The sequence below is a fragment of the Scyliorhinus torazame genome, chromosome 2 (assembly GCF_047496885.1).
Source record: "Scyliorhinus torazame isolate Kashiwa2021f chromosome 2, sScyTor2.1, whole genome shotgun sequence".
Classification (NCBI taxonomy): Eukaryota; Metazoa; Chordata; class Chondrichthyes; order Carcharhiniformes; family Scyliorhinidae; genus Scyliorhinus; species Scyliorhinus torazame.
In genome coordinates, this window is record NC_092708.1 from 276,967,934 (window position 1) to 276,994,668 (window position 26,735).

The 26,735-nt window shown below is 50.9% G+C and overlaps 1 protein-coding gene across 2 annotated transcripts in view; it reads right to left on the bottom strand.

The window, feature by feature from the left end:
* Positions 1 to 26,735, bottom strand: part of zfyve1 (zinc finger, FYVE domain containing 1) — a 248,588-nt gene that overhangs the window by 117,517 nt on the left and 104,336 nt on the right. For both annotated transcript variants that reach the window (XM_072487933.1, XM_072487926.1), the window contains exon 5: positions 3,303 to 3,411. In XM_072487933.1, the coding sequence (XP_072344034.1) occupies positions 3,303 to 3,411 (109 nt within the window). The remainder of the gene's footprint in view (positions 1 to 3,302; positions 3,412 to 26,735) is intronic.

Below are 26,735 nucleotides of genomic sequence, written 5' to 3' on the forward strand. Positions count from 1 at the left end.
CCGGATACTTGTCCTCTAGCAACGAGATGGAAGCCTGCCCCATCGTTCGCGTTCTCAAATATTACCACCATCAACCACGCCTGCCTATCCTTAAATCTTTTGGAAAATTCGACCAGGAACCCATCTGGCCCCTCTGCCTTCTTTGCTGCATGTTCCCAATCGCCACCTTCACCTACCGCCTTCAGAGCCTCCCAACCGGGAGATCTCCCCAGTGCAATTGAATCCCAGGTACTCCTCAATCACCTTCAGCTCTGGAGAGGGATTCTCCATTTCTGAGGTGAAGTGTTGATGCTGACACAGAATTCGTGGACTTCCACGACAGCAAACTACGGAGGGGCTAGCACTTGGGCCACATGGAACATAGAACATAGAATTTACAGTGCAGAAGGAGGCCATTCGGCCCATCAAGCCTGCACCGGCCCTTGGAAAGAACACCCCATTTAAGCCCACAACACCACCCCATACCCGTAACCCAGCAACCCCACCCAACCCCTTTGGACATCATGGCCAATCCACCTAACCTGCACATCTTTGGACTGTGGGAGGAAACCGGAGCACCCGGAGGAAACCCACACACACACGGGGAGAACGTGCAGGCGCCACACAGACAGTGACCCAAGCCGGGAATCGAACCTGGGACTCTGGAGCTGTGAAGCGACAATGCTAACCATTGTGCTACTGTGCTGCCCCACGGGATTCCATGGGATTCACCGGTTTTGTGACTGACATTCAGATGGCTGACAAGCTGCATATACACACTGCACTCCCGACACACAAGATGGCAGCAGGATGCATGGCCCCACGTTTCGCAGACACAGAGCTCGAGATCCTTCTGGACGCCATGGAGTAGAGGCGGATGACCATGCCCCTGGCGCGGGAAGGAGGCTGCCAATCGCCGCCATTCGCCACCCTGGGCACAGGTGGCAGAGGTGGTGAGAGCCGTGGGTAACAATGTCCGGACTGGCCAGCAGTGCCAAGCAAAATTGCATGACCTCCTCAGGGATGCCAGAGTAGGCAGCACTGTGTCCCTGGGACCAACATCCCTCCCACACACCCGGAACCCGATCCCACCCCCTCCATCTACCCGGAGGGCGGCCGAACATCCACCCTGCACCACATGCCGGCACCCATACCTGCTGCCAAGGCCTGGTGCCCTGGTCACTGAGGCCATCAGCTACCCACACTCTGTGCTGCATGCGTCGGGCTTTCTAACAGTGTTGCTTTCTGTTACCTCCCTCCCCCGACAACCGCCGGGAGTGGGAGAAGACAGGAGGGTGATTGCCGGACCTGCAGCCCCTAATCATGGTTGAGCAGTGGGCCCTGGACGTGGTCGGCTGCCTAGAGGAAAGGAAGGTCGCTGGGGTGGAGTTTGGCCGCAGGCGAAGAAGTGAGATCCCGCCTAGTTGCTGTTCGCCATGTTCATTCCCACATCATGCTCACCCCCACCACCCCCTGGCCAGTCTAATCTTGTGTCTTGTCTAGCGTCAACCCGACACCCCCGTGGTGCCGTAGGTATGCACCATGGATGGAGGTGCAGGCAGAGAGGGGGGAAGAGAACGGAGGAGTGAGGTTGGGATGCAGTTTCCGTGCCCCTCGTCAGTCCCCTCCCCCCATCCAGTTGGTGAACATGGAGGCGATCAGAACGTCCCGTGCGCGTTGACCCTGCCGCACATGTCATACGGTCTCCCGTGTCTGCCTGGGCCCCATGTCCTGCCCATTCTTCCCCTCCCCGCGTCCTCCTCCAGCACGTCGCCTCTCTGCTGTGCGATATTGTGGAGGACACAGCAGGCCGCCATGATGCGGGTAACCCTCTCAGCATCATATTGGAGGGCCCCTCGAGTCACTCTCAGCTTTGTTGGGAGGACAACTCCAAATCTCACTCACTGCCGCACAATGCCGCCTTCACCGGTCCAAAGCCGCCTGCCTTTTCGCCAACTCCGCTGTCAGATCTTGGTATATGTGTATACCAGCACCTTCCCACTTCACATTTTGTCTCTGCTTCGCCCAAGCTCAAAACCTTCCCCTTCACTTGCCAGCTGTGGAATCAGGCTCTAACCGCCTTGGTGGTTCATTCACTCTCGGCTTCAACCTGAGTGACCGATGTGCCCTGTCCAACCGTAGCGGGAGAGTTCTTCCCCCTCCCCAATCAACTCAGCAAACATATTTGTAAAGTACTCAGTCGGCCTCGGGCCTTCCACCCCCAAAGGTAGGCCCACGATTCTCACATTGTGGCCCTCGGCGTGTTCTCCAGGTCCTCCACCTTCGCTCTGAGCCCTTTGTTGACCTCTGCCACCCTCCGCAGCTCCTCACCCATCGAGGTGAACTGGTCGCTGTGTTACAAAAGTGCCTCCCTCCTCCACTCCTTTCAACTTCACTCCTTGCATCTCAACTGACGCCTTCATCACTTCCGCCTTTACTGGGGCAATCGCCTCCTCCACCCACTCTTTAAGCGAAGCCATCATCTCCCTCCGAAGCACCTCCAAATGCTTGGCAAATAGTCTTTGAAACTTCACCGACATCACCTCAGTAAAGGTTTCCACCAAAGGGCAGCACAGTAGCATAGTGGTTAGCACTGTGGCTTCACAGTGCCAGGGTCCCAGGTTCGATTCCCTGTTGGGTCACTGGCTGTGCGGAGTCTGCACGTTCTCCCGTGTCTGCGTGGGTTTCCTCCGGGTGCTACGATTTCCTCCCACAGTCCAAAGACGTGCAGGTTAGGTGGATTGGCCATGCTAAATTGCCCTTAGTGTCCAAAAAGGTTAGGAGGGGTTATTGGGTTAAGGGGATATGGTGGAGGTGTGGAATTAAGTGGGTCGTTGCAGACGCGATGGGCCGAATGGCGTCCTTCTGCACTGTATGTTCTATGTTCATGAGGGGAGCGCCCCCACCCGATGACCCAGCACCTGTCGCCTTTCTTCCTGCAGGACTCACATTAGTCTCTTTCTTCCCAGGACCTTTCTTCTTGGGCTTCAACATTCCTCGACCTCTTTATGACTTCCTGCACCAACTCATCCAAAAACTACCCCTGAAACTGGGCATAAAAGTCCAAAAACCAGAGACTCCAGCCACCTAACATGCGACCTCCACCTACATGCCACCCCCGGAAGACCCAAGGTGCTACAAATATATGTTAAAACTTAAATCTATGTTCCAGCAGAATTGATGAAATATGCAGATTGTTACTGTGGAATGATTGCCCTGTCTGTAACCGCTCGGCTTTCTCTTCAGTCAGTGTATGAGCTAGATTTGAACTGCAGGAGTATCACCGTAGAAAAAATGGATGTCAATAAATGAATTGCACTCACCTTGCAGGTATACACTCTGTTATCATACTGGTGTGAGTAGCTGCAGCGGCTTTCAGACTCATGAGGAATGCCATCCTTTGCATGATTCATACTGTTCTTGCAACCAGTCCTAAATCAGAGCAATATTACAACATTGAAAACATGAGCAAATCTAGACACTAAAATGTCGCCAAATTGACAGGATAAAACTTGAATGACCAGAATGAGGGAAAGGGGCACTACTTCTGAAACAGCAAGTGACAATTTGTTACAATTTCTGATTCATTTCAAATCATTTGACATCTAGATACTAAACACCTGGACAGATGAATGCAAAATCTTCCTAAACAAGTATATCTATTTGGAGGTCTGGCCAATCAGTCTATATCTTCTTGTAACCTAAGACCTTCTTCTTCACTGCCAACCACCCGGCCAATCTTTGTGTCATCTGCAGATTTACTTATCATCTCTCTATCGCTCTCTCTCCCAGTCCCCCAGTCCCCCCGTTCCCCCCCCCCCCCCCCCCCCCCCCACCCCACCTCTCCCCCCAACATTTTCTTCGATATCATTTATATGTATCACAAGCAGTCAGGACCCAGCACTGATCCCTGTGGTCCACCATTGGACACCGGCCTCCATTCACACAAATAGCCTTCTACCACCAGCCCCTGTCTCTTCTCACTAAGTCAATTTAGATCCAACTTCCCATGTTACCCTGGATCCCATGTGCTTTTATCATCCTTATCAGTCTTTCATGTGGGTCCTTGTTAAAGGCTTTACAGAAATCCATCTAAACTACGTCAGCTGCACTGTCCACATCTATACACCTGGTCACCTCTTCATAAAATCCAATCACATTTGTTAGGCATGACCTCCCTCTGACAAAGCCATGCTGACTGTCCCTGCTGAAACCTTGCCTCTCCAAGTGAAGATTGATCCTGCCCTTCAGAATTTTCTCGAATAGTTTCCCTACCAGTGATGTGAGAATCACGGGTCTATATTTCTCTGGTTTATCTGTACCACAATTCTTGAAAAGTGGAACCACATTAATGCTGTAGTCCAGTCCTCTGGTATATCTCCGGTGGCCAGCGAGGAATTAAAAAATTGGGTCAGAGGCCCTGTAATCTCCTCCCATATGTCTCACAGCAGCCTGAAAACAACTCATCTGGACCTTGGGATTTGTCCACTTTTAAACCTGCCAAAACCTCCAGTACCTCCTCACTCCCTACGTCAAACTATTCAATAATCTCACAGTCCTTCTGTTTGAATTTTGTACCTACAATCTCCTTCTCCAAAGTGAAGACAAATGTGAAGTACTCGTTTAACACCCTACCAATGTCATCCTGCCCGACACATAGATTATCCCCTTGGTCACTAATACTACTCTTTCCCTAACCCTAACCTCATCCCCATGATACAGAACATAGAACATACAGTGCAGAAGGAGACCATTTGGCCCATCGAGTCTGCACTGACCCAATTAAGCCCTCACTTCCACCCTATCCCCGTAATCTAATAACCCCTCCTAACCTTTTTGGTCACTAAGGGCAATTTATTATGGCCAATCGACCTAACCTGCACATCTTTGGACTTTGGGAGAAAACCGGAGCACCCGGAGGAAACCCACGCAGACATGGGGAGAACGTGCAGACTCCGCACAGACAGTGACCCAGCGGGGAATCGAACCTGGGACCCTGGCGCTGTGAAGCCACAGTGCTAACCACTTGTGCTACCGTGCTGCCTTATGCCTTATACCGTGCTATACTCATGGAATATGAGATTTTCCCTAATCTTACCTGCCAGTGGTGTTGATGTCCCCATTGCTCTCCTAATTTCTTTTTGGAGTTCCCCCCTGCACATTCTATGTTCCATGAGGGCCTCTGTAGATTTGCTCCCTTTGTACCTGTTAAAAGCCTCTATTTTCTTCCTGTCCAGTCAGAATATTCCTAGACATCCAGGGACCTCTGGACTTGTTGCTCCTACATTTCAACCGAAAGGAAGCCTACTGGACCTGTACTCTTGCCAATCACATTTTGAGTGACCCCCCAGTGTTCTGCTGTAGGTTTACCCAGAAGTAGCTGTTCTCAGTCTACTGTGGCCAGGTGCTGCCATATTTTCATAAAATTAGCCTGCCCCAATCCCAAATGCTCCTCTGCAGACCATCTCTTTCCTTTTCTATTACAAATTTAAAATGTACGGTGTTTGGTGGTCTATAATACACTCCTAGCAGTGTAACTACCCTCTTCTTATTCCTAAACTCTACCCACAAAGCCTCATTAGAAGACCCTTTCAAGATATCATCCCTCCTTACTGCAGGAACAGACCCATTAATTAATAATGCGACACCACTTCCTCTTTGAAACACTCCCCTGTCCTACCTAAAGATCCTATACCCTGGAATGTTGATCTCACAGTCCTGTCCCTCCCTCAACCACATCTCTGTGATGGCAACAGTATCGCAACTCCACTTGACAATACACACCCTTGATTCATCAGTCTTACCAATGATACTCCTCGCATTAAAGTAGAGGCCATCCAGCCTCACCTTACCTCCTTGAAATTCAACATGCTGTATCTCTATTGCATTAATATTCTGTCATCTCTCCGTGTCAAACTAGTTTAAACTCCGCCCACCAGCACGAGCAAACCTACCCGCAAGGATGTTCGTACCATTCTGGTTCAGGTGCAGTACGTCCCATTGTGACCCTGGCACCAGGGAGGCAACACACCATCCTGGAGTCACATCTGTGGCCGCGGAAAGTCCTGTCTGTTCCATTAATTAATGTATCCTCTATCACTATTGTTCCTGCTTTGGTCAAGCTGCTCATGGTGACAGAAGCTTTGCTCTGTCTGCATTTCTTTGGAGAACCAGCCTCCAAAATGGAAACCCAATTTGAGAACGGGACCCAGGGTACTCCTGCACCACCTGTCGGTTTCTTTTTGACTGCCTGGTGGTCAGCCATTCCCTTTTTTCCTCCAGTTCCTTGAGCTACAGTGTGACCACCTCTCCAAATGTGCTATCCACATAACTCTTAGCCTCGTGGATGTGCCATAGTGTCTCCAGCTACCGCTCGAGCCTGAAACCCGGGCTGTATTCAGGACACTTCCGTGCACATGTGATCATCCAGGATGCCGGCAGGGTCCATGACTTCCGACATAAATAGACGGGATGGTCAAATGGGCAGAAAAGCGGCAGCTGAAATTTAACCCTGAAAAGTGTGAGGTGATACACTTTGGGAGGAGTAAAGTGACAAGGAAGTGTTCCATGAATGGCATGACACTGGGAAGTTCTAAGGAACAAAGGGACCTTGGTGTGTTTGTCCATAGATCTCTGATGGTAGAAGGGCAGGTTAATAGGCATATGACCATTTGCCTTTATCAATTGAGGCATAGATTACAAAAGCAGGGAAGTTATGCTGGAATTGTATAGAACTTTGGTGAGGCCACAGCTGGAATACTATGTGCAATTCGGGTCGCCACATTATGGGAAGTATGCGATTGCACTGGAGGGGATGCAAAGGTGATTCACCAGGATGTTGCCTGGGATGGAACATTTAAGTTATGAAGAGAAGCTGGAAAGGCTTGGGTTGGTTTCACAGGAGGAGAGATTGAGGGGTGACCTGATCGAGGTGTACAAGATTATTAGGGGCATGATATGGAGCAGCTGTTCCCGTTGGGTGAAGGGTTAGTTGCGAGGGTACACATGTTCAAGGTGAGGGGCAGGGGGTTTAGGGGGGAATTTGAGGAAAACCTTTTTACCCAGAGGGTGGTGACGGTCCGGAATGCACTGCCTGGGAGGATGGTAGAGGCGGGTGGCCTCACATCCTTTAAAAGGTACCTGGATGAGCACTTGGTACATCGTAACATTCAAGGCTATGGACCAAGTGCTGGCAAATGGGATTGGGTAGGCAGGTCAGTTGTTTTTCATGCGTCAGTGCAGACTTGATGGGCCGAAGAGCCTCTTCTAAACTGTATTATTCTGTGATTCTGTGATATGACAGGTCACACATTCCACTTGGCTGACCTCAGTTGCCATGACTTAAACTTGGACTGAGTCCTACGCATTAACTTTGCTAATTCCTTAATCTTAGACATTGGACCACTGAAAATGTGGCTGGAGAAGTAATAATAGGAAACAAAGAAATGGCAGACGAACTGAATAGTTACTTTACATCAGTCTTCATGGTGGAAGACACCAGTGGGATGCCAGAGCTCCAGGAGAATCACAGGGCAGAGGTGAGTGCAGTGACCATTACTAAGGAGAAGGTTCTGGGGAAACTGAAAGGTCTGAAGGTGGATAAATCACCTGGACCGGATGGACTACCTCCCTGGATTCTAAAATGAAAATCGCTTTTTGTCACAAGTAGGCTTCAAATGACGTTACTGTGAAAAGCCCCTAAAAGAGATAGCTGAGGAGATTGTGGAGGCAGTGGTGATCTTTCAGGAATCATTGGAGGCAGGAAGGGTCCCAGAGGACTGGAAAGTAGCTAATGCAACACCGTTGTTTTAGAAGGGAGGTAGGCAGAAGACGGGAAATTATAGGCCGGTTAGCTTGACTTCGGTCATTGGTAAGATTTTGGAGTCAATTATTAAAGATGAGATCGCAGCGTACTTGGAAGTGCATGATAAAATAGGACTGAGTCAGCACGGCTTCATCAAGGGGAGGTCAAGTATGACAAATCTGTTAGAGTTCTTTGAGGAAGTAACAAGGAAGTTCGACAAAGGAGAATCAATGGACGTGATGTATTTAGATTTCCAGAAGGCCTTTGACAATGTGCTGCAAAGGAGACTGTTAACTAAGTTAAGAGCCCATAGTGTTAAGGGTAGGATCCTGGCATGGATAGAGGATTGGCTGACTGGCAGAAGGCAGAGAGTGGGGATAAACTCACCCAACTGCGGCTCCTCACAGACTGCATGGATCGGTTGGAGCAGTAGTTGGATGCACTTAGGAGCATGCAGGTGACGGAAAGCGCCATAGATAGGATTTATAGAGATGTGGTCACACCCAAGGTGCAGGCAGAGAGATGGGTGACCACCAGAAGGGGCAAGCAGTCAGTGCAGGAATCCTCTGTGGTTGTCCCCCTCTCGAACAGGTATACCATTTTGGATACTGTTGGGAGGAATAGCCGATCTGGGGAAAACAGCAGCAACCAGAGCAGTGGCACCACAGCTGGCACTGATGTTCAGCAGGGAGGGTCAAAGCACAGAACAGCAATAGTCATAGGGGACTCGATAGTCAGGGGCACAGATAGGCACTTCTGTGGACGTGAAAGAGACTCCAGGATGGTATGTTGCCTCCCTGGTGCCAGGGTCCAGGATGTCTCAGAATGGGTAGCGGGCATCCTGAAGGGGGAGGGCAAACAGGCATGGTCTTGGTATATATTGGTACTAACGACATAGGCAGGAATGGGGATAAGGTCCTGCAGCAGGAGTTCAGGGAGCTAGGCAGACAGTTGAAAGACAGGACCTCTAGAGTTGTAATCTCGGGATTACTCCCTGTGCCACGTGCCAGTGAGGGTAGAAATAGAAAGATAAAGCAGCTAAACACGTGGCTAAACCGCTGGTGTAGGAGGGAGTGTTTCAGTTATCTGGAACACTGGGAGCTCTTCGGGGCAGGTGTGATCTGTATAAGAAGGACGGGTTGCACCTAAACTGGAGAGGTATAAATATCCTGGCCGCGAGGTTTGCTAATGTCACACGGGAGGGTTTAAATTAGTATGGCAAGGTGGGGGAGCAATAAATCAGAAGGTGAAAAAATTGAGGGAGAATTAGGGAATACTGCTAGTATGGCTCTGAGGAAGAGCAGACAGGGGGGATGTGGTTGAAAACAGCGGGACTGGCGGCCTGAAGTGCATATGTTTCAATGAAAGACGTATAACAGGTAAAGAAGATGAACTTAGAGCTTGGATTAGTACTTGGAACTATGATGTTGTAGCCATTACAGAGACCTGGTTGAGGGAAGGGCAGGATTGGCAGCTAAACATTCCAGGATTTAGATGTTTCAGGCGGGATAGAGGGGGATGTAAAAGGGGTGGAGCAGTTGCACAACTGGTTAGGGAGAATATCACAGCTGTACTGCGGGAGGACACCTCAGAGGGCAGCCAGGCTTTATGGGTAGAGATCAGGAATAAGAAGGGCGCAGTCACGATGTTGGGGGTTTACTACAGGCCTCCCAACAGCCAGCGGGAGATAGAGGAGCAGATAGGTAGTCAGATTTTGGAAAGGAGGAAAAGCAACAGGGTTGTTGTGATGGAAGACTTTAACTTCCCCAATATTGACTGGGACTCACTTAGTGCAAGGGGCTTGGGCGGGACAGAGTTTGAAAGGAGCATCCAGGAGGGCTTCTTAAAACAATATGTAGATAGTCCAACTAGGGAAGGGGCTGTACTGGACCCGGTATTGGGGAATGAGCCCGGCTAGGTGGCAGAAGTTTCAGTAGGGGAGAATTTCGGGAACAGTGACCACAATTCAGTAAGTTTTAAAGTGCTGGTGGACAAGGATAAGGCTAAATTGGGGAAGGCTAATTATAACAATATTAGGTGGGAACTGATTGGGGGCAAATGTTTGAGGGTAAATCAACATCTGACATGTGGGAGACTTTCAAATGTCAGTTGAAAGGAATTCAGGACCGGCATGTTCCTGTGAGGAAGAAGGATAAATATGGCAAATTGCGGGAACCTTGGATAACAAGAGATATTGTAGGCCTCGTCAAAAAGAAAAAGGAGGCATTTGTCAGGGCTAGAAGGCTGGGAACAGACAAAGCCTGTGTGGAATATAAGGAAAGTAGGAAGGAACTTAAGCAAGGAGCCAAGGCGGCTAAAAGGGGTCACAAAAAGTCATTGGCAAATAGGGTGAAGGAAAATCCCAAAACTTTTTTACATGGTACATAAAAAGCAAGAGGGAAAGGGTTGGCCCACTGAAGGACAGGGGAGAGAATTTGAAAAATGAAAATCGCTTATTGTCACGAGTAGGCTTCAATGAAGTTATTGTGAAAAGCCCCTAGTCGCCACATTATGGCGCCTGTTCGTGGAGGCTGGTACGGGAATTGAACCGTGCTGCTGGCCTGCCTTGGTCTGCTTTAAAAGCCAGCGATTTAGCCCAATGAGCTAAACCAGCCCCTCCAATTTATGTGTGGAGCCAGAGGAAATGGGCGAGGTACTAAATGAATACTTTGCATCAGTATTCACCAAAGAGAAGGAATTGGTGGATGTTGAGTCTGGAGAAGGGTGTGTAGATAGCCTGGGTCACATTGAGATCCAAAAAGACGAGGTGTTGGGCGTCTTGAAAAATATTAAGGTGAATAAGTCCCCAGTGCCTGATGGGATCTACCCCAGAATACTGAAGGAGGCGAGAGGGGAAATCGCTGAGGCCTTGACAGAAATCTTTGGATCCTCACTGTCTGCAGGTGATGTCCCAGAGGACTGGAGAATAGGCAATGTTGTTCCTCTGCTTAAGAAGGGTAGCAAGGATAATCCAGGGAACTACAGGCCGGTGAGCCTTACGTCAGTGGTAGGAAATTACTGGAGAGAATTCTTCGAGACAGGATCTACTCCCATTTGGAAGCAAGTGGACGTATTGGCGAGAGGCAGCACGGTTTTGTGAAGGGGTGGTCGCGTCTCACTAACTTGACAGGGTTTTTCGAGGAGGTCACAAAGATGATTGATGCAGGTAGGGCAGTGGATGTTGTCTATATGGTCTTCAGTAAGGCTTTTGACAAGGTCCCTCATGCCAACTGGTACAAAAGATGAAGTCACACGGGATCAGAGGTGAGCTGGCAAGATGGATACAGAACTGGCTAGGTCATAGAAGACAGAGTAACAATGGAAGGGTGCTTTTCTGATTGGAGGACTGTGACTAGTGGTGTTCAGCAGTGTTCAGTGCTGGGACCTTTGCTGTTCTTAGTATATATAAATGATTTGGAGGAAAATGTAACTGATCTAATTAGTAAGTTTGCGGACGACAGAAAAGTTGGTGGAATTGCGGATAGCGATGAGGACTGTCAGAGGAAACAGCAAGATTTAGATCATTTGGGGACTTGGGCGGAGAGATGGCAGGTGGAGTTTAATGCGGACAAATGTGAGGTAATGCATTTTGGAAGGTTCAATACTGGAAAGGAATATACAGTGAATGGTAGAATCCTCAAGAGAGATCTAGGTGTACAGGTCCACAGGTCACTGAAAGGGGCAACACAGGTGGAGAATGTAGTCAAGAAGGCATACGGCATGCTTGCCTTCATTGGCCGGGGCATTGAGTATAAAAATTGGCAAGTCATGTTGCAGCTGTATAGAACCTTAGTTAGGCCACATTTGGAGTATAGTGTTCAATTCTGGTCGCCACACTACGAGAAGGATGTGGAGGCTTTAGAGAGGGTGCAGAAGAGATTTACCAGGATGCGGCCTGGTATGGAGGGCATTAGCTATGAGGAGAGGTTGAATAAACTTGGTTTGTTCTCACTGGAATGACGGAGGTTGAGGGGCAATCTGATCGAGGTCTACAAAATTATGAGGGGCACAGACAGAGTGGATAGTCAGAGACCTTTTTCCCAGGGTAGAGGGGTCAAATTACTAGGGGGCATAGGTTTCAGGTGCGAGGGGCAAGGTTTAGAGGAGATGTACGAGGCAAGTTTTTTTACACAGAGGGAAGTCTCGGATCGTGTTTTCCGGGTCCTTAGGGGGGAGGGGGAGCAGCCCCAAGTCGTGGTCCACATTGGCACCAACGACATAGGTAGGAAAGGGGACAAGGATGTCAGGCAGGCTTTCAGGGAGCTAGGATGGAAGCTCAGAACTAGAACAAACAGAGTTGTTATCTCTGGGTTGTTGCCCGTGCCACGTGATAGTGAGATGAGGAATAGGGAGAGAGAGCATTTAAACACGTGGCTACAGGGATGGTGCAGGCGGGAGGGTTTCAGATTTTTGGATAACTGGGGCTCTTTCTGGGGAAGGTGGGACCTCTACATCTGAACCTGAGGGGCACAAATATCCTGGGGGGGAGATTTGTTAGTGCTCTTTGGGGGGGTTTAAACTAATGCAGCAGGGGCATGGGAACCTGGATTGTAGTTTTAGGGTAAGGGAGAATGAGAGTATAGAGGTCAGGAGCACAGATTTGACGTCGCAGGAGGGGGCCAGCGTTCAGGTAGGTGGTTTGAAGTGTGTCTACTTCAATGCCAGAAGTATACGAAACAAGGTAGGGGAACTGGCAGCGTGGGTTGGTACCTGGGACTTCGATGTTGTGGCCATTTCGGAGACATGGATAGAGCAGGGACAGGAATGGATGTTGCAGGTTCCGGGGTTTAGGTGTTTTAGTAAGCTCAGAGAAGGAGGCAAAAGAGGGGGAGGTGTGGCGCTGCTAGTCAAGAGCAGTATTACGGTGGCGGAGAGGATGCTAGATGGGGACTCTTCTTCCGAGGTAGTATTGGCTGAAGTTAGAAACAGGAAAGGAGAGGTCACCCTGTTGGGAGTTTTTTATAGGCCTCCTAATAGTTCTAGGGATGTAGAGGAAAGGATGGCGAAGATGATTCTGGATATGAGCGAAAGTAACAGGGTAGTTATTATGGGAGACTTTAACTTTCCAAATATTGACTGGAAAATATATAGTTCGAGTACAATAGATGGGTCGTTTTTTGTACAGTGTGTGCAGGAGGGTTTCCTGAAACAATATGTTGACAGGCCAACAAGAGGCGAGGCCACGTTGGATTTGGTTTTGGGTAATGAACCAGGCCAGGTGTTGGATTTGGAGGTAGGAGAGCACTTTGGGGACAGTGACCACAATTCGGTGACGTTTACGTTAATGATGGAAAGGGATAAGTATACACCGCAGGGCAAGAGTTATAGCTGGGGGAAGGGCAATTATGATGCCATTAGACGTGACTTGGGGGGGATAAGGTGGAGAAGTAGGCTGCAAGTGTTGGGCACACTGGATAAGTGGGGCTTGTTCAAGGATCAGCTACTGCATGTTCTTGATAAGTATGTACCGGTCAGACAGGGAGGAAGGCGTCGAGCGAGGGAACCGTGGTTTACCAAGGAAGTGGAATCTCTTGTTAAGAGGAAGAAGAAGGCCTATGTGAAGATGAAGTGTGAAGTTTCGGTTGGGGCGATGGATAGTTACAAGGTAGCGAGGAAGGATCTAAAGAGAGAGCTAAGACGAGCAAGGAGGGGACATGAGAAGTATTTGGCAGGAAGGATCAAGGAAAACCCAAAAGCTTTCTATAGGTATGTCAGGAATAAGCGAATGACTAGGGAAAGAGTAGGACCAGTCAAGGACAGGGATGGGAAATTGTGTGTGGAGTCTGAAGAGATAGGCGAGATACTAAATGAATATTTTTCGTCAGTATTCACTCAGGAAAAAGATAATGTTGTGGAGGAGAATGCTGAGCCCCAGGCTAATAGAATAGATGGCATTGAGGTACGTAGGGAAGAGGTGTTGGCAATTCTGGACAGGCTGAAAATAGATAAGTCCCCGGGACCTGATGGGATTTATCCTAGGATTCTCTGGGAGGCCAGGGAAGAGATTGCTGGACCTTTGGCTTTGATTTTTATGTCATCATTGGCTACAGGAATAGTGCCAGAGGACTGGAGGACAGCAAATGTGGTCCCTTTGTTCAAAAAGGGGAGCAGAGACAACCCCGGCAACTATAGACCGGTGAGCCTCACGTCTGTAGTGGGTAAAGTCTTGGAGGGGATTATAAGGGACAAGATTTATAATCATCTAGATAGGAATAATATGATCAGGGATAGTCAGCATGGCTTTGTGAAGGGTAGGTCATGCCTCACAAACCTTATTGAGTTCTTTGAGAAGGTGACTGAACAGGTAGACGAGGGTAGAGCAGTTGATGTGGTGTATATGGATTTCAGCAAAGCGTTTGATAAGGTTCCCCACGGTAGGCTATTGCAAAAAATACGGAGGCTGGGGATTGAGGGTGATTTAGAGATGTGGATCAGAAATTGGCTAGCTGAAAGAAGACAGAGGGTGGTGGTTGATGGGAAATGTTCAGAATGGAGTACAGTCACAAGTGGAGTACCACAAGGATCTGTTCTGGGGCCGTTGCTGTTTGTCATTTTTATCAATGACCTAGAGGAAGGCGCAGAAGGGTGGGTGAGTAAATTTGCAGACGATACTAAAGTCGGTGGTGTTGTCGATAGTGTGGAAGGATGTAGCAGGTTACAGAGGGATATAGATAAGCTGCAGAGCTGGGCTGAGAGGTGGCAAATGGAGTTTAATGTAGAGAAGTGTGAGGTGATTCACTTTGGAAGGAATAACAGGAATGCGGAATATTTGGCTAATGGTAAAGTTCTTGAAAGTGTGGATGAGCAGAGGGATCTAGGTGTCCATGTACATAGATCCCTGAAAGTTGCCACCCAGGTTGATAGGGTTGTGAAGAAGGCCTATGGAGTGTTGGCCTTTATTGGTAGAGGGATTGAGTTCCGGAGTCGGGAGGTCATGTTGCAGCTGTACAGAACTCTGGTCCGGCCGCATTTGGAGTATTGCGTACAGTTCTGGTCACCGCATTATAGGAAGGACGTGGAGGCTTTGGAGCGGGTGCAGAGGAGATTTACCAGGATGTTGCCTGGTATGGAGGGAAAATCTTATGAGGAAAGGCTGACGGACTTGAGGTTGTTTTCGTTGGAGAGAAGAAGGTTAAGAGGAGACTTAATAGAGGCATACAAAATGATCAGGGGGTTGGATAGGGTGGACAGTGAGAGCCTTCTCCCGCGGATGGATATGGCTGGCACGAGGGGACATAACTTTAAACTGAGGGGTAATAGATATAGGACAGAGGTCAGAGGTAGGTTCTTTACGCAAAGAGTAGTGAGGCCGTGGAATGCCCTACCTGCTACAGTAGTGAACTCGCCAACATTGAGGGCATTTAAAAGTTTATTGGATAAACATATGGATGATAATGGCATAGTGTAGGTTAGATGGCTTTTGTTTCGGTGCAACATCGTGGGCCGAAGGGCCTGTACTGCGCTGTATTGTTCTATGTTCTATGTTCTAAGTGGGTGCCTGGAACTCGCTGCCAGAGGAGGTGGTGGAAGCAGGGGCGATAGTTTAAGGGGCATCTTGACAAATACATGAATAGGATGGGAATAGAGGGATACGGACCCCCGAAGTGTAAAGGAATTTAGTTCAGATGGGCAGCATGGTCGGCGCAGGCTTGGAGGGCCGAAGGGCCGGATACTGTGCTGTAATTCTCTTTGTTCTTTGTTCTGAAAGGATTTTTTCAGGATGCAGCCGGTGACTAGTAGTGTGCCTCGGGTCGGTGCTGGGACCACAACTTTTCACAATATACATTAATGATCTGGAAGAAGGAGCTGAAGTTCCTTGTTATGTTTGCAGATGATACAAAGATCTGTAGAGGGGCAGGTAGTATTGAGGAAGCAGGCGGGTTGCAGAAGGACTTGGACAGGCTAGGAGAGTGGGCAAAGAAGTGGCAGATGGAATACAATGTGGAAAAGTGTGAGGTTGTGCACTTTGGAAGGAGAAATGGAGGCATAGAATATTTTCAAAATGGGAAGTTGCTCAGGAAATCAGAAGCGACTTCCGGGTGCGGCTATGCAGAGCTCGGTCCCATATTCGGTAGCTCCCGTTTGGAACGGACTTTTGGGCTCTTTTACAGGGCCCCCACAGCATTTGTTTGACATTTCCCGGTGTGGCAAGAGGACTGCAACACTCCCCTGACGGTGTCCCCCAGGAGTGTTGTGTCTTTTGGCTGCCAGGCCCGGCAGAAGCAGTGGAAGATTTGGCTGCAACAGGATAAACAGCATTTGCAGCAGTTTGCAGCATGCAAGCGGGGGAAGGGCAAGCTTAAAGCTGCAAACAGTCCTGAGGACCTTTATCAAAAGTGAATTCTAACAGCAGAGGGAACAACTGTGAAAAGATCTCACCAGGGCCGCTGAAGAAGCGGGGACGAGGCTTCCGGTGGCGGCCATGGAGGATTAGGTCACGCATTCGGCAGCTCCCGCCTGGAACGGACACTTAGTCCTTTTTCAGGAGTTTCCACGGACATTTTGGGGCAGATTGGTGAAGCGAACACTGTCAAAAGGATTCCCTCTCGAGACTTTTGGGCTCTTTTCAGGGCCCCCAAGGGCACTTTTTCGACGTTTCCCGGTGTGGGAAGGAGTTAATAATAGTTCCCCGTCAGTATATGGCTTTAACTAGGAGCGGGGTGACAAAAAAGGTGGTGGTGGACCAGAAGAAGGGAGGGAAGAAGGACAAAATGACGGCGGGCGGAGACCAGGCAGCGTGGAGGCAGTGGGCGGAGGAGCAACAGGAGGGTATCCAGCGCTGCCTCAGAGAGATTAAAAAGGACCTGCTAGAGCCGATGAAGGCTTCTATTGATAAGCTGCTGGAGACACAGACGGCCCAGGGGGTGGCGATCCGAGAGGCTCAACAAAAGATCTCTGTCAATGAGGACGAGATCTTAGTCCTGGCGGTAAAGGTGGAGGCGCACGAGGCGCTCCACAAGAAATGGCAGGAGCGGTTCGAGGAGATGGAGAATCGGTCGAGGCAGAAGAATCTGCGGATTCTGGGCCTCCCGGAGGGGCTGGACGTGGGGGCCTATGTGGTCATCATGTTGAACTCGCTGATGGGAGCGGGGTCCTTCCAGGAGCCCCTGGAGCTGGAAGGGGCCCATAGAGTATTGGCGAGGAGGCCCAAGGCTAACGAGCCTCCGCGGGCGGTGCTGGTGCGGTTCCATCGGTTCGTCGATCGGGAGTGTGTGCTCAGGTGGGCCAAGAAGGAGAGGAGCAGCAGGTGGGAGAATGCGGAGGTTCGGATATATCAGGACTGGAGTGCGGAGGTGGCGAAGAGGAGGGCCGGGTACAATCGAGCGAAGGCGGTGCTGCACAGGAAGGGGGTGAAGTTTGGCATGTTGCAGCCGGCGCGATTGTGGGTTACCCACAAGGACCGGCACCATTATTTTGAGTCTCCGGAGGAGGCGTGGGCCTTTGTTCAGGCCGAGAAGCTGGACACAGGCTGAGGGTCGGGATGGGCGATTGGGGACTGCGGTGGATATGTTATGCCTATTTTTGGTTCGGGGGGGGGGCCTTTGCATTGTTTTGGGTTTCTTTTTCTCTGTGTTTTTCTCTTTCGGGTTGGGGAGGGTGAATGGGGGGGGGTTGGGCACTGTTTTGGTTGGTGGCGGGGCCTGGTAGGTGGAGAGCGCGGGATTTTTTTTCCCGCGCCGAAGACTGGGGGGGGGACAGGACCGGGGCGGGGAAGCGAGGATTGTTTCCCGCGCTTAGAACAGAGGGGGAGAGCCTGTGAATGGGGAGCGGGAGAGGAGGGTGTGCCACACAATGGGAAGAGTCGAAGGGGAGGCGGGAGTGGCCGGGGTCAGCAGGAGTCAGCTGACTTGCGGAAGTGCAATGGGGGGAGTAAACCAGCTAGGATGGGTCCTAGCCGGTGGGGGGTGGGGGGGAATCGAGTTGCTGCTGCTAAGATCAAGGAGGAGCTGGAGCGAGTGGGGTGGGTCAAGACAGGGGTATGCCGCTGTGGGGAACGGGCCGGGTGTGGGGTGCGGGCGCCTGGCTGGCCGAGGAGGGGTCATGGCTAGTCGGCAGGGGAGGGGGGCGGGTAGCCCCCTAATCCGGCTGATAACCTGGAATGGAAGGGGACTGAATGGGCTGGTTAAGCGGGCCCGCATGTTCGCGCACCTGAAGGGCCTCAAGGCGGATGTGGTTATGCTCCAGGAGACACACCTGAAGGTGGCAGACCAGGTAAGACTGAGGAAAGGGTGGGTAGCTCAGGTGTTTCACTCGGTGCTAGATGCCAAAAATCGAGGGGTGGCGATCTTGGTGGGAAAGAAGGTGTTATTCGAGGTGTCGAGCATTGTGGCAGATAATGGCGGTAGGTACATAATGGTAAGTGGTAAGTTGCAGGGAGAGAGGGTGGTACTGGTCAATGTGTGTGCTCCGAACTGGGACGATGCGGGTTTTATGCTGCGTATGTTGGGTCGGATCCCAGACTTGGAAGTGGGGGGCCTGATAATGGGGGGAGACTTTAACACGGTGTTGGATCCTGCACTGGATCGCTCCAGGTCTAGGACGGGTAGGAAGCCGGCGGCGGCTAGAGTGTTGAGGGGATTTATGGACCAAATGGGAGGGGTGGAGCCTTGGAGATTTGCAAGGCTAGGGAATTTTCATTCTTCTCACATGTCCATAAGGCTTATTCTCGAATCGACTTTTTCATTTTGAGTAGGGCGCTGATAGCGAGAGTAGAGGATACCGAGTATTCGGCAAGAGACATTTCGGACCACGCCCCGCATTGGGTGGACTTGGAGATGGGGGAGGAGAGGGACCAGCGCCCACTGTGGCGCTTGGAGGTGGGGCTGTTTGCGGACGAGGAGATGAGCGAGCGGGTCCGAGGAAGTATAGAGAGGTACCTGGAGACCAACGACAACGGGGAGGTCCGAGTGGGGATGGTATGGGAGGCACTGAAGGCGGTGGTGAGGGGAGAGCTGATCTCCATCAGGGCCCACAAGGAGCGGAGGGAGCGGGGGGAGAGGGAGAGGCTGGTGGGGGAGATGGTGAGGGTAGACAGGAGGTATGCGGAAGAACCTGAGGAAGGATTGTTGAGGAAGAGGCGCAGCCTCCATGCCGAATTCGACCTGGTGACCAGCAGGAAGGCGGAGGTGCAGTGGAGGAATGCCCAGGGGGCGGTCTACGAGTATGGGGAAAAGGCATGCCAGATGCTGGCGCATCAGCTTCGGAAGCGGGACGCAGCTAGGGAGACCGGGGGAGTTAAGGACAGGGGAGGGAGCGTGGTGCGGAATGGGGTTGGCATCAATGGGGTCTTCTGGGACTTCTACGAGGAATTGTACCGATCCGAGCCCCCATGGGAGGAGGGAGGGATGGGCCGTTTCCTGGACCAATTGTGGTTTCCAAAGGTGGAAGAGGGACTGGTGGCGGGACTGGGGGCCCCGATTGGGCTGGAGGAGCTGATCAAAGGATAGGAAGCATGCAGGCGTGGAAGGCACCGGGGCCGGACGGTTTCCCGGTCGAGTTCTATAAAAAATATATGGACCTGTTGGGCCCGCTGTTAGTTAGGACCTTTAATGAGGCAAGGGAGGGGGGGGGGGGGGGGGCTTTACCCCCGACGATGTCCCGGGCACTGATCTCCTTGATCCTGAAGTGGGACAAGGATCCCCTGCAATGTGGGTCTTACAGACTGATTTCCTTGCTAAATGTAGATGCCAAGGTGCTGGCGAAGGTCTTAGCCACGAGGATTGAGGATTGTGTGCCGCAGATCATCCATGAATACCAGACGGGGTTTGTGAAGGGGAGACAGTTGAACGCGAATGTGCGGAGGCTTTTGAACGTTATCATGATGCCGGCGAGGGAGGGGGAGGCGGAGATAGTGGTGGCGATGGACGCTGAGAAAGCCTTCGATAGGGTAGAGTGGGGGTACCTGTGGGAGGTGCTGAAGAGGTTTGGGTTTGGGGAGGGGTTTGTCAGGTGGGTTAGGCTGTTGTACGAGGTCCCGATGGCGAGTGTGGCCACAAATAGGAGGAGGTCCGAGTACCTTCGGTTGCACTGAGGGACGAGACAGGGGCGTCCCCTGTCCCCCCTGCTCTTCGCACTGGCGATTGAACCCCTGGCTATGGCACTGAGAGAGTCGAGGAACTGGAGGGGGTTGGTGCGGGGTGGGAAGGAGCACAGGGTGTCGCTTTATGCGGACGACCTGCTGCTGTATGTAGCGGACCCGGTGGGAGGAATGCCAGAGGTAATGAGGATGCTTAGGGAATTCGGGGACTTTTCGGGTTACAAGCTCAATATGGGGAAGAGCGAGCTGTTCGTAGTTCAGCTAGGGGACCAGGAGAGGGGGATTGGCGAGCTCCCACTAAAAAGGGCGAAGAGGAGTTTCAGATATTTGGGGGTCCAGGTGGCCAGGAGCTGGGGGGCCCTGCATAGGCTTAACTTTACAAGGCTGGTGGAGCAAATGGAGGAGGAGTTCAAGAGGTGGGACGCGTTGCCCCTGTCCCTGGCGGGTAGGGTGCAGTCAATCAAAATGACGGTGCTCCCAAGGTTTTTGTTCCTGTTCCAGTGCCTCCCCGTGTTTATCCCGAAGGCTTTTTTCAGGCGGGTTAACAGGAGTATAATGGGGTTTGTGTGGGCGCGAGGGACTCCGAGGGTGAGAAGGGTGTTCCTGGAGCGGAGTAGAGATAGGGGGGGCTGGCGCTTCCCAACCTCTGTGGGTACTACTGGGCCGCCAATGCGACAATGGTGCGCAAGTGGGTGATGGAGGGGGAGGGGGCTGCATGGAAGAGGCTGGAGACGGCGTCCTGTGTGGGTACGAGTCTGGGGGCACTGGCAACAGCGCCGCTGCCGCTCCCTCCAAGGAGGTATACCACGAGCCCGGTGGTGGTGGCGGCCCTCAAAATTTGGGGGCAGTGGAGGCGGCATAGGGGGGAAGTTAGGGCCTCGGCGTGGACCCCATTACGGGGGAACCGCCGGTTCGCCCCAGGAAGAACAGGTGGAGGGTTTTCGGGGTGGCACAGGGCAGGCATACGAAAGTTAGGGGACCTGTTTGTGGACGGGAAGTTCGCGAGCTTGGGTGAGCTGGGGGAGAAGTACGGGCTCCCCCCGGGGAACACCTTCAGGTACTTACAGGTAAGGGCGTTTGCCAGACGGCAGGTGGGGGAATTCCCACAGCTACTGCCACACATAGTACAGGACAGGGTGCTCTCGGGGGGGGGGGGGGGGGGGGATTGGGGAAGATCTCGGAAACTTACCAGGTGATGCAGGAGGAGGAGGAGGCCTCGGTGGTGGAGTTGAAAGGTAAGTGGGAGGAGGAGTTGGGAGAGGAGATCGAAGAGGGGACGTGGGCAGATGCCCTTGGGAGGGTGAACTCTTCCTCTTCATGCGCGAGGCTCAGCCTCATACAGGGCACACATGACCGGGACAAGGATGAGCAGGGGGTGAGGACAGGTGTGTTAGGTGCTCAGGGAGCCCAGCAAATCACACCCATATGTTCTGGGCATTCCCAGCGCTGGAGGAATTTTGGAAGGGCGTAGCGAGGACGGTGTCGAGGGTGGTAGGATCCAGGGTCAAACCGAGCTGGGGGCTCGCAATATTTGGGGTGGCAGAGGAGCCGGGAGTGCAGGAGGCGAAAGAGGCTGGAATTCTGGCCTTTGCGTCCCTGGTAGCCCGGCGGAGGATTCTCCTTCAGTGGAAAGATACGAGGCCCCCAAGTGTGGAATCCTGGATCAGCGATATGGCAGGGTTCATTAAATTGGAGAGGGTGAAATTCGCCTTGAGAGGGTCGGTACAAGGGTTCTTTAGGCAGTGGCAACCGTTCTTAGACTTTCTGGCAGAACGCTAGACATTGGTCAATGGCAGCAGCAGCTCGGGGGGTGGGGGGTGGGGGGGGGGGGGGTTTACTTTATTTTTGTTTATGTTATTTACACTGGAAGGGTCTGAGGGAGTGTATACACCTGTTGTCTGAAGTCGGGGTGTTAATGTTAATTTATTATTTCGGTATAATAAAGGGGTTTGGGGGGGTTGATTTTTTAGATTGTGTTTTGTACTTACCCCTGTTGGGTTCTTTTTTCTTTCTCATTTTGTTATTGATATTTTATGAAAACCTTTAATAAAAAAAATTTTTTTATTAAAAAGGAAATAAGAAGCACAATGGGACTTTGGAGTCCTTGTTCACGATTCTCTTAAGGTTAACATGCAGGTTGCAGGTTCAGTTGGCAGTTCGGAAGGCAAATGCAATGTTAGCATTCATGTCGAGAGGGCTAGAATAGAAGACCAGGGATGTACATCTGAGGCTGTATAAGGCTCTGGTCAGACCCCATTTGGAGTATTGTGAGCAGTTTTGGGCCCCGTATCTAAGGAAGGATGTGCTGGCCTTAGAAAGGGTCCAGAGGAGGTTCACAACAATGAGCCCTGGAATGAAGAGCTTGTCGTATGAGGAACGGTTGACGACTCTGGGTCTGTACTTGTTGGAGTTTAGAAGGATGAGGCGGGATCTTATTGAAACTTATAGGATACTGCGAGGCCTGGAAAGAGTGGACCTGGAGAGGGTGTTTCCACTTGTCGGAAAAACTAGAAGCAGAGGACACAATCTGAGACTAAAGGGACTATCCTTTAAAACAGAGATGAGGAGGAATTTCTTCAGCCAAAGGGTAGTGAATCTGTGGAACTCTTTGCCGCAGAAGGCTGTGGAGGCCAAATCACTGAGTGTCTTTCAGACAGAGATGGATGGGTTTTTGATGAATAAGGGGATCAAGGGCAGGAGAATGGGGATGAGAAAAATATCAGCCATGATTGAATGGCGGAGCGGACGCGATGGGCCGAGTGGCCTAATTCTGCTCCTGTGTCTTATGGGGCAAAAATCCAAGAGTCCCCAAATCAACACTGCAAAGGAGAAAAATAAAGGGAGGCCTGGCACTGCCAAACCTCTAATACTACCACTGGACAGCAGAAAGATGAGGGGATGGATGCATGAGCCCAACTCGGAGTGTGTACAGATGGAGGAGGCCTCCTGCAAGGGAACGACCGTCCGGGCCCTGGCCACGACAGCACTCCCATCCCCCACCACGAAATACACATAGAGCCCAGTGGTCATGGCCACACTGAAAACGTGGGGCCAGCTAAGACAACTTTTCGGGCTCACTGGGATGGCCCCCATGGCCCCTATCTGCGGTAACTACAGATTCCCGCCAGCCATTCTAGACGCAATGTTTAAAAAATGGAGACAGGACAGGGAGCACTGACAGTTAGGGACGTTTACGTAGGGCACAGACTAGCGACGCTGAACAAACTGACAGAGGAATGGGAATTGCCGACAGGACAGGAAATGAGATACTTACAAATAAAACATTTCCGCCGCACAGATACAATAGGAAACCCCAGGGACCTGGAGACGACACTATTAGAGGACCTGATGAGCACAGATAGTAAGGAGGGGGGACTCTGTGGGAAAATATACGAACAGCTACTGGACAGAGCTCGAACACCACTGGTTGAGACCAGATGGAAATGGGAGGATGAACTGAGGACAGAACTGGGGACTCTGGAGCGAAGCACTGAGCAGGGCCAACTCGACCTCCTCCTGCGCAAGACTCAGCTTCATGCAGTTCAAAGTGGCGCACAGAGCACACCTGAACAGAACCCGAATGAGCAGCTTCTCATGGAGGTGGAAGATAAATGTGAACGGTGCCAGAGGGGCCTGGTCGACCACATGTTCTTGGCTTGTCCCAAACTTGCTGGGTTCTGGACAGCCTTCTCCAAGGCAATGTCCAAGGTTGTGGGGGTGAGGGTGAAGCCATTCCCAAATGTGGCAATTTTCGGGTATCAGAGCAGCCAGAGCTACACATGGGAAGAGGGCCGCCACCCTTGCTTTCGCTTCCCTAATTGTACGCTGAAGAATCCTGCTAGGTTGACGATCGGCAGCACCACCCATAGCTGCAGACTGGCTTGCTGACCTCTCGGAATTTCTCCACCTGGAGAAGATAAAATACGTCATCCGAGGGTTGGAGAAAGGCTTCCTTACTGCATGGGGGCAATTTGTCGGTCTGTTTAGAACTGGAAGGAGTAGAGAGGGGGGGGGGCGCAGAGTGTCGGAGATGGGCAAAGAGGGACAACACGGGGAGGGGTCTTTCCTTAATTCGCCTACATTTATCCACCTTACTATTAATTTTGTCCCACATTGTTGTTTCTAAACGTTTCCCCACCATCCAAGTTAAACTGACTGGCCAGTAGTTACTGGGCTTATTTTTATATTCTTTTTTGAAGAAAGGGGCAATGCTTGCAATTCTCTAATCCTCAGGCACTGCCTGGAATAAGGAAGACTGCACAATTATGGTCAGAGCCTCCTCAATTTCCACTCTCACTTTCCTCAGTATCCTTGGATGCCTGGTGCCTTATCAACTTTCAATACAGATAGCCGATCCAAAATTCCTTCTTTTCAATTTCAAATTCTACCTGTGTCTGAATGATCTCCTCGTCCACCATGGTCTGGGTGGCATCTTGCTCTTTGGTAAAGACAGCTACTAACATTCATTTAACACCTGAGCTCCACGCTCTGCATCCATGCTTAAATCCCCTTATTGGTCCCTAATTGGCCCTCTGCCTTTTACCACCCATTTACTATTTTTTCAAATGTTTTTATTGAGGCTTTTTCATTTTATACAATGCAAAATAAACAAATCTGTACAAACCAAATACAATTTGCAAAAAACAAATATTAAAGACCCCTAAACCGCCCCCCCCCCCCGCCATTCTTTTATTATACAGAATATTTTGCATTGGTTTTTCATTATCATACATAGCATGGTCACATAGTGACACATATATTACATAGTAAAAAATCAATCCTAGTCGGCTGCACGTATTTACAAACTTCTAATCTGGGGAGTGGTGGCCCCCCTGAACAGGGTATGATCAGCGTATGTGCCTCCCTATTTTCTCCCTCCTTCTCCACCTTCCCCCCCCCTTCTATCTCCCATTTCATTGGTGCTTGTGGTCTCTTTGTGGGGCACCCCTTCCTTTTGCTCCATTGGTTGCTGGCTATAACCAGGTCCTTGAACAGATTGGTGATTGGCCTCCACGTCTTGTGGAAGCCTTCTTCCGACTCCCAGATGCTGAATTTCATTTTCTCCAGTAGGAGAAATTCCGACAGATTTTCCAGCCAGTCTGCAGCATTGGGTGGCGCTGCTGATCACCCAGCCGAACAGCGTTCTCCGGCGGGCGATTAAGGAGGCAAAGGCTAGGGCATTGCACCCCCTCCCCCTTAAGGGTTTTGGCTGGTCTGATACCCTTAAGACTGACACTTTTGGGCACGGCTCCACGCTCACCCCCAGAACCTTGGATGTTGCCTCGAAGAAGGCTGTCTAGAACCAACCAGTTTAGGGCATGCCCAGACTATGTGGTTGTGGTTGGCTGGGCCTCCCTGGCACCGTTCACATTTGTCCTCCATCTCAGAGAACCTGCTCATTCAGGTTCGGTTAGGTGTGTTCTGTGCACCACCTTTAGCTGCATTAGGCCTTGCACATGTGGAGGTAGAGTTAACCCTGTTCAGTGCTTCGCTCCATCGTGCCCACCCTATTTCAATCCCGAGGTCTTCCTTCCACTTTTTTCTTGTGTCGTCCAATGGGGAGCGTGTCTTTACCAACAGTTTCCCCCACCAAAGTAACACACGTCCAACAGTTACTCTAATAAGGAGTGTCCCAGAACCCATGGATACGTTGTTGTTTCTCTGCGGAGTAGGTTTTTACTTGCATGTGTCGTAAGCCGTTCTCCCAGGTCAGTTGAAACCTCTCCATCAGTTCTTCTATCGTTGTCAGTCTATTGTCCGTGTAGAAGTCAGTGTTGAGTGTTTGGCTGGTGAGGATGGGAGCGCTGCTGCAGCCAGGGCCTGGAAGGATGTCCCTGTCCAGAAACTCTCCTCCATTATTACTCAACAACAAAGAACAAAGAAATGTACAGCACAGGAACAGGCCCTTCGGCCCTCCAAGCCCGTGCCGACCATGCTGCCCGACTAAACTACAATCTCCTACACTTCCTGGGTCCGTATCCTTCTATTCCCATCCTATTCATATATTTGTCAAGATGCCCCTTAAATGTCCCTATCGTCCCTGCTTCCACTACCTCCTCCGGTAGCGAGTTCCAGGCACCCACTACCCTCTGCGTAAAAAACTTGCCTCGTACATCTACTCTAAACCTTGCCCCTCTCACCTTAAACCTATGCCCCCTAGTAATTGACCCCTCTACCCTGTGGAAAAGCCTCTGACTATCCACTCTGTCTATGCCCCTCATAATTTTGTATACCTCTATCAGGTCTCCCCTCAACCTCCTTCGTTCCAGTGAGAACAAACCGAGTTTATTCAACCGCTCCTCATAGCTAATGCCCTCTATACCAAGCAACATTCTGGTAAATCTCTTCTGCACCCTCTCTAAAGCCTCCACATCCTTCTGGTAGTGTGGCGACCAGAATTGAACACTATACTCCAAGTGTGGCCTAACTAAGGTTCTATACAGCTGCAACATGACTTGCCAATTCTTATACTCAATGCCCCGGCCAATGAAGGCAAGCATGCCGTATGCCTTCTTGACTACCTTCTCCACCTGTGTTGCCCCTTTCAATGACCTGTGGACCTGTACTCCGAGATCTCTTTGACTTTCAATACTCTTGAGGGTTCTACCATTCACTGTATATACCCTACCTGCATTAGACCTTCCAAAATGCATTACCTCACATTTGTCCGGATTAAACTCCATCTGCCATCTCTCCGCCCAAGTCTCCAGACAATCTAAATCCTGCTGTATCCTCCGACAGTCCTCATCGCTATCCGCAATTCCACCAACCTTTGTGTCGTCTGCAAACTTACTAATCAGACCAGTTACATTTTCCTCCAAATCATTTATATATACTACAAAGAGCAAAGGTCCCAGCACTGATCCCTGTGGAACACCACTGGTCACAGCCCTCCAATTAGAAAAGCATCCCTCC